General features: G+C 29.4%; 1 protein-coding gene across 1 annotated transcript; it reads right to left on the minus strand.

Moving 5' to 3' along the window:
- Positions 1-2,056: 2,056 nt before the first annotated feature.
- On the minus strand, positions 2,057-3,427 carry LOC145111734 (putative F-box protein At3g28280). Its single transcript, XM_079047987.1, has one exon. It carries the CDS (start codon positions 3,425-3,427, stop codon positions 2,057-2,059), a length of 1,371 nt encoding a protein of 456 aa, XP_078904113.1.
- Between the last annotated feature and the right edge of the window lie 4,281 nt (positions 3,428-7,708).

Below are 7,708 nucleotides of genomic sequence, written 5' to 3' on the forward strand. Positions count from 1 at the left end.
CGTTTTACCGGTTTGGGGGTGTGACATGTTGACACTGTCACCCTTCGTCTTCTCAAAACTGTAACTTCCTTGCCAATTTCTATTTTTGTTGCGTTCAAAATTCTTTTTGGAGAACTTCCTAGGGTTTGATACTATCAATGCATATTCCTCCTTTGAGAGTTCACAATCTGAGAGGTCTGTCTCTGAACCTTCTTCTTCTACAACTTACTTGTTCTTTGCGACTAATGCCAAAGAACCCATCCCAGAAACAATCTTTGCTTCTTTTGTAACTTCGTCCTCGTGAGACCTAAGAATTCCCACAAGCTTCGCTAAAGAGTAGGTTTTAAACTGCTCATGCGCTTTAACCGTTGACACCACAGCTTTCCATTCTGGCATCAAACCGTTCATGAATGTGACATTTTGTTCAATCAGTTCGAGTCCAATCTTATTTTTCATCATCCTATTTAAAAGATGATTGTACCGGTTGAACGTTTGATCCAGTTTTTCCTCAGGCTTCTGGACAAAGGCTCCAAATTCTAAAAGAAGTAGAGTCTGAATAGAATGCTCAAGAGCAGCATCACTCGATTAGAGTTCTTTCAGCCTGTCCCATATTCCTTTTGTTGTATCGAATGGACTTACCAGACGAAACGTATCTGGAGGCAAAGGAAACCTAATAATCCTCATCGCCTTTACATTACTAATTAGCCTGTCTTTTTCATCCTGTGGGACATCTTTTACTTCAAGAAGAAGATTATTGTAATCGGCTTGAGTTTTAACAACTTTTCTTGTACCAGTATGTTCAAACGTCTGCACCGTCATGGCTTCCCATATCAAGGAACCATGATCATCAAGTCCTTGAACGTAATCTTCAAAATGTAGCGCTCATACCTCATATTCGTGTGGAAAAAGAATCGGGATTCTTGTTGTAGAACCAATACTAATGGATAAGTCGAATAAAAGAGTATGAGAATCTTCTGAATGCATGATGTCGATTCAATAAAAACCTGTAATGAATTAGATGTGTAAAACTGAAATCGAGTTTAGGGTAGAATCGAGATCTAGATCCAACGTCAACAATCGATCAAAACGATGAAGCCGGGTAGAACAGATCCTATAATAGCGGAAAAACCCTAATAACACTTCAACAGAAGAGTTGTGTATGATTTACACAATCTCCTGCTCTAATACCAATTGATAGGAATAAAACTATAAGATCGACAGATTCAAAACAGGTAAAGAAATGAAACACAAAGAATGGAGATCAAAAGTTGTGCCGAATGATTAAAAGCACTGCCTTTGAAGAGCTCGACTAAGAATTGCTACTGTAAAGGCAATGTAGGGTTTCAAGATCATTAACAAAACACGGTGCATGCATGTACTATTTATACTCTAACTCTAGCACATTAATATCGGGTGGACAGACCAGCCCGTTACAAAAGATGAGTAAAACAATACAATACAATTATTATTGACACAACACAAGATAACCGCAATAGGTTTTTTTTATATATTTATTCGTTGTTTTTAAAAAAGACCAAATGGGAATCGCAATTGATGGTTTTCCATGCATTACGAATTCTTTGGAATATGCTATATATTCCATATGAAATAATTTGTTGTCATTGAAAAAAACTAGTCGACGTGTGAAATTATTCGTTACCGTTGCATCACGCGGGTGTTCTACTAGTATATATATATATATATATATATATATATATATATATATATATATATATATATATATATATATAAAAGTTGTTAAAGAGAAAGGGAAATAAACAAACTTAGATATTTTCAAACTAGGTGTGCTGTGTTACGGTTTTTAGAAAAATATTAATGACCGATCATATTTCTCAATCTCCATACAAGATACTTAAATTTTCTCAATCTCCATACAAGGTACTTCAACTTTCTCAATCTCCATACAGGGTACTTCAATTTTTGTAGACACTTTCTGTAAAATAAAAATGTAAGTACTTAAATTTTCTCAACTCCATACAAGGTACTTAGATTATTCTCAATGAAGTAGATTGCCTATATTGGTAGAAATAGGAAACACATTGCTACTTTCTGCACTTTACCCTCTTTTTTTGCTTTTAACAGTGGTAATTGGAACAAGCACCGGCCATTTTGGTAATACGAACGGGATTGCAGTAGACCATAAAATGAGTTGGGAGGAGTCGATCGGTTTAGATGCAAAATCCAGCCTTTTATTCAGAATATTATACGACACAATACGCTCAGGCTCCATGCATTGCAAATACACAACATTTGGATTCAACGGATGAAACGATAAAGGACGAAACCATCCGTCCAACAGCCAATTACTCAATTCCAGATCATTAGAATGAAGATCGCTACGTCTCACTTTAAACTCACAACACCATTCTCCTTTCTCATAATGCTTCATAGCCCACATGGTGAACAAATAGAGTTGGGTGGAATCATGAGCCACCTCGAAATAACGAAGGGTCCCTTGGCTCTCACCACATAATTGACAAGTTCCCATGTAGTTATGCTCACTCTTCAGATCTCTGTCATCTGGGAATGGAATTAGGCAAACAGATTTTGGATCTTTGTAAGGATCAAATGCAAGCATGACATGAATCCCCTTATCATTAATAACTTGCCAATGGAGAGCCCCGTAACAGTAAATTGGACCACAGGCCAGTTGCCGCCATAGGATGGGAATAGGACAAGGTAGCTTGTAGCAGATCCATTTGCCCGTTTCAGATGAAAAAGTCTCTAAATTGAGATAATTCGATGTAAGATGTTCCAACCTAACAACTGTATAACTAGTAAGCATATGATCTTCATTAACCTTAGTAATAAGCCCTTCCTTGAAGGAATCGTGGTACCTGGGTCCACGTCTAGGTAAAGTGATCCATAGTCGAGTGAGTGGATCACATATGTAGTAAACAAACGGTGTTGGCGCACGCCAACAACACAGAATCAAACCATTACTTATAGCTAAAATCCTAAACTGATGATATTGTTGTTGGTCTTCAGGGGTAGAAAGAAAAAGAACAGAGAATTCAGACAAACTGTGGACTTCAGTACCGAGACGATTAAGTAACTCGTCTAATGTCGGTACGTAAGTGTATCTATCCAAGATTCTTAAAGGTTGCGAGGACGATGGTGCATTGGAATTGAGAATCGAGTAATAGAATCGGCAAAAGGAAGGGTGAGAGATTAGGGTTTGCCAATGCTTGCATACACTTTTAAAACTAAAAATCGATTTCACTGATAATCTAGCGAGAATTTCTATAAGCAACGAATCAGGAAAGTTTCGAATATCATACCAAAACAATTGTTTTCTCTTGCTGGAAATATTGGTATGCAGAAGTTGCTGCAAAATTCGGTTCTCATCGCCATCAAATTGATTGATTGAATTACTGTTATCGTCGTCTTCCATGCCGCTTGAATTGCTGTTATCGTCGTTTTCCATGCACAACTGAAGTTATGAGGTGGGTGTTGTAAAAGAAACACAAACCCCACTTCCTTAGGTAATTTTCGTATGTTTAATAGATTTCACAATGGTTGAGTTGAGATGACGTTTAATAGGGATTCTTTACAAACTTCAAGTGAAATAGTTAAAGAAATTAATATTTATATGAATGAATAAAAATATATAGTGTATTTTATATTTAATCTAATATTTGAATATTAATGACATATCGAAAACGTTTTCAAGGCAAGGTAACGTAATGAGTGGATATGAGTAATGAGTGTAAATCCATCTAATAATAATGGCACAATGAAACTTTTTAAAATTTAAATAAAGGCAAATATAAATTGATTATTCCAAATTTTAGCATGGATAAGGTAAGTGACTGTTTGGGTACTTTACACTTATAAGAAAATGAAATGTTACAAATTTACTATGTAAATATTAAGGGTTTATTACAAAAATTAACATATGATTATGAAAAATGTAAGGAAATGATATAACTATTATCTATACGGGTTTATAAAAAATAAAAATTTAATATCAATATAAACATTAAAAATTTTATAAAAAAATTAAAAAAATCAATACATTTATAACATTTATGTAAATTTATTTTCAAATTAATATAATGATAACTTTACATGAATAGAATGAGAACATTCCATATATAACTGTAAATTCTGGGAATTTAATGTACAAAAATCAGAAACCCCAAAAAATAATAAGTGGAAAATAAAAAAGTAAAAAAAAACAGAAAAAGCCATGTGACAAAAGGAAGGCGAAGACGACATGTGGCAAAATGATTTTCATTTATTAGGTTAGATTTTAAAATTATTATAATGAAGCAGATTATCTTTATTATCAGTATCACACAAGAATAACCAAAACCGAAATTATATATACAAACCAAACGTTAACATCCCGCTCCCGAGTTGTAGCAAAGAAAAGAGAAAAGAAAGTAAGGAGAGAAAAGAAAGGAAAAGAAATTTGTCTTTTGTGCTCCCGAGTTTGAGGGAAATAAAAGAAAAATTAAACATTTTGTTCTTTCTTTCCTTCCAAATCGGAAGGAAAGTTAGGAGGAAAACTGATCCTTCCATTTCCTTCCTTGAATGAAACTCGGGAGCACCAATTTCTCTTACTTTCCTCTCACTTCCACCCATTTCCTTTCTTTTCTCTCCTTAAGTTGAACTCGGAAGTCGGGTGTAAAATATTATTATTATCGTCACCAAAATTAAGTAAGGAGATTAAGCATTCCAAACATTTAAATATGTTTATTACCATCACTAAAACAACATAAACTAATAACTACTTTAAATAAAAACTTTCAAATATTCGGTGGTACTATTTTCAAATATCTATAATATAATATTGGACTTCCAATCTTTCTTCTTATTTTAATATTAGATTTTTTAATATGTCTTAGAGCTACATATAAGAAACATTAATTGAAGTGTTAATTATAAGGATTATTATCATAATTAAATATGAGAATTTTTTTGTAACGGCAAATCTAATCTACTCCTAAATGACCCCTTAATTTCATCTATGTCCACGACGAAACTTGAACCCTCTACCTCAAAGAGGGAGGGCAAAACTGATACCGTTGGGTTAGAAGCCCTTTGGTATTAAATAAGATAAATATTAATTACAAATAACATTATTTATAATTAATGTATTTTACATTTAATTATAGTAATATTACACATAATTAATGTTTGTTAGATTTAATTATGGTAACATTTCTTATAATTAACATTTCAATTAATTTTTTTTATATGTGATGTTAGGAACATATTAGAAAATCCCTTTTTACATTTCAAAGTATAGTTTTTATAATAAGAACTAGACAAATTTCCGCGCGTTGCGCAGTGTAGGTTAAAAATATATTGTTAAAATGTTGAAAAATATATGTTTAAAATGGTTATGTTATCGACATTAACTTTGACATAATATTTTGAACAATATTATTCATTGACATCAACCCACCTTCCTCATTAATAAAATTAAATATAATTATCTATTTAATATTATTTTTAACAATTGTTATGATTGATTAATTTAAATTTTTACTTATGCGATTAGTTTGTAATTTCAATAATGATGTTAATTTAAAATACAATTTATTTGTAATTTCAATAATGATGTTAATTTAAAATACAATTTATTTGTTGTTAACGTTATGTAATTTATAAATTGACGCTATTATCATTTAAAATTATTGTTCTTTAGTTTTAAACCACTTATTATTATTAATAAGTTAAAGAAGACTTTTAAGGAACATTTGATATTACTACTAAAATGTGAAACATACACTAAATAATAAACTGATAAGATAGACATTTTGTATTTCAAAAGAGACTTGCATGGATAATATGACATATCCATGATTTTTATAATTTGCTTTTATTATTTTTAATTATGGTTCATTAGTTTTAAACCACTTATTATTATTAATAAACGAAAGAAAACTTTTAAAAGACACTTATTATTATAATTAAAATGTTAAACATATACTAAAATATAAAGTGATAAGATAGACAATTTTCATTTTAAAGAGACTTACATGGATACTATGGATAATATTGCATATCCATGATTTTATATCAATTATTACTTTGAAGCAACACAAACATACAAACATATATACAATATTTAATTAAATATTATTTATATCACTTTCCATAACATATGATCTATAACATGAATCTAATCTAATTTGCATTAAAGTTTCAACGACAACATACAATGATTGACTTAAAAGAATACTTAAACAAATAAAAATATAAAAAAAGAATTAGTATATAACAAACTTACAAATTAAATATTTTAACATAATAACATGGCTCGAAAATGGTCCAAAGCCCTCAAACCAGCACAAAACCTTTAAACTTGTTTTCTTTGTGAATTTTGTATGTGATGTGTATTTGTGTGTCTCCTCAAAGAGAATGGCATTTTTATAGTAAACTATCATTTAATTGCTTATTAAACATAGTATATAAGCTATAAAACTTTTCATATGTGTGATTAATTACTTTGAAGGTGAAAATGTGTGGGGGTTTCAAATGCATGAGGTGCTTGGAAATTTGTGTGGGGGCTTCAAATGCATGAGGTGATAGGAAAAATGTCTCCTTTATACGTTATTGAAAATATTTATGTCATTTTTATTAACTATAAATAATAATAATTACATTTAGTTGATGCAAGATTGTAATTAATTTGAACAATAAATAATATAATACTTATGAAAATCAAATCATTTAATGGTCTGTGTGTATAAAATTAGTTGTGGTGACTTAGTAAGACATATGGAAGATATGATGAATAAATTATTGACCGACATTTAAATTATCGCACTACTTCAGCGCATGATGCATAACCTTATATTTGCATTAAGGGATAATTCGGGTATGGGACCCTCATTAAGGAAGTTCTCTTTCCAGAAAAAAAAAAGTTATAGTACTCACTATTTTAATTAACTATTGTTATAATGTATTTAATTTTAAATTTTTTTGATGATGATTTCATCATGAATATTATTTAAATTATCAACCACTATTTGAAATATAACATAATTTATTCTATAATTTCATGTTATTTTTAACTGTTATTATTATTATAAATTAGTTTAAAAACAACTTAATTGAATTTTAATTATTATATTTATCATATTTAGTAATTTCCTTTCAACTATTTTAAAAAATATATGTTGGATTTTTATTACTTTAGTTTTTAAACTTTACACTATATTTTTAAGTTTGTTTGATATATTAATTTAGGTTATGCATTTAACATTATATTGAAGTCAACAAATTTAGTATACCATATTGATAATTCAAGAAATCTTCAATTTATGATAATGTTTATAATTAACAATATATTAAAGTTAATAAAGTAAATTTATTATGTGGAAATATGAAGAGTTAGGAGTTTCAAAATGATGGAGTAAAAGAAAAAAATGTTTCCAGGATTATTTAAATTATCAACCACTATTTGTAATGTAACATAATTTAATTTATAACTTTATGTTATTTTTAATTATTATTATAAATTAATTTAAAAACAACCTAATTGAGTTTTAGTTATTATAAAAAGTAGTTTTTGGACATCTTTTAGTTAATTCGACTTTTAGATTTAAGCTTTTTATATTTATTGTATTTAATATTTTCCTTTTAACTATTTTAAAAAATATAAGTTAAATTTTTAAAACTTTATTTGATATTTTAGTTTAGGTTTAAACTTTTACACTATATTTTTAATTTTATTTAATATATTTATTTA

This window comes from Lactuca virosa, chromosome 5 (assembly GCF_052849685.1).
Source record: "Lactuca virosa cultivar CGN04683 chromosome 5, Lactuca_virosa_CGN04683_v6, whole genome shotgun sequence".
Lineage (NCBI taxonomy): Eukaryota > Viridiplantae > Streptophyta > Magnoliopsida > Asterales > Asteraceae > Lactuca > Lactuca virosa.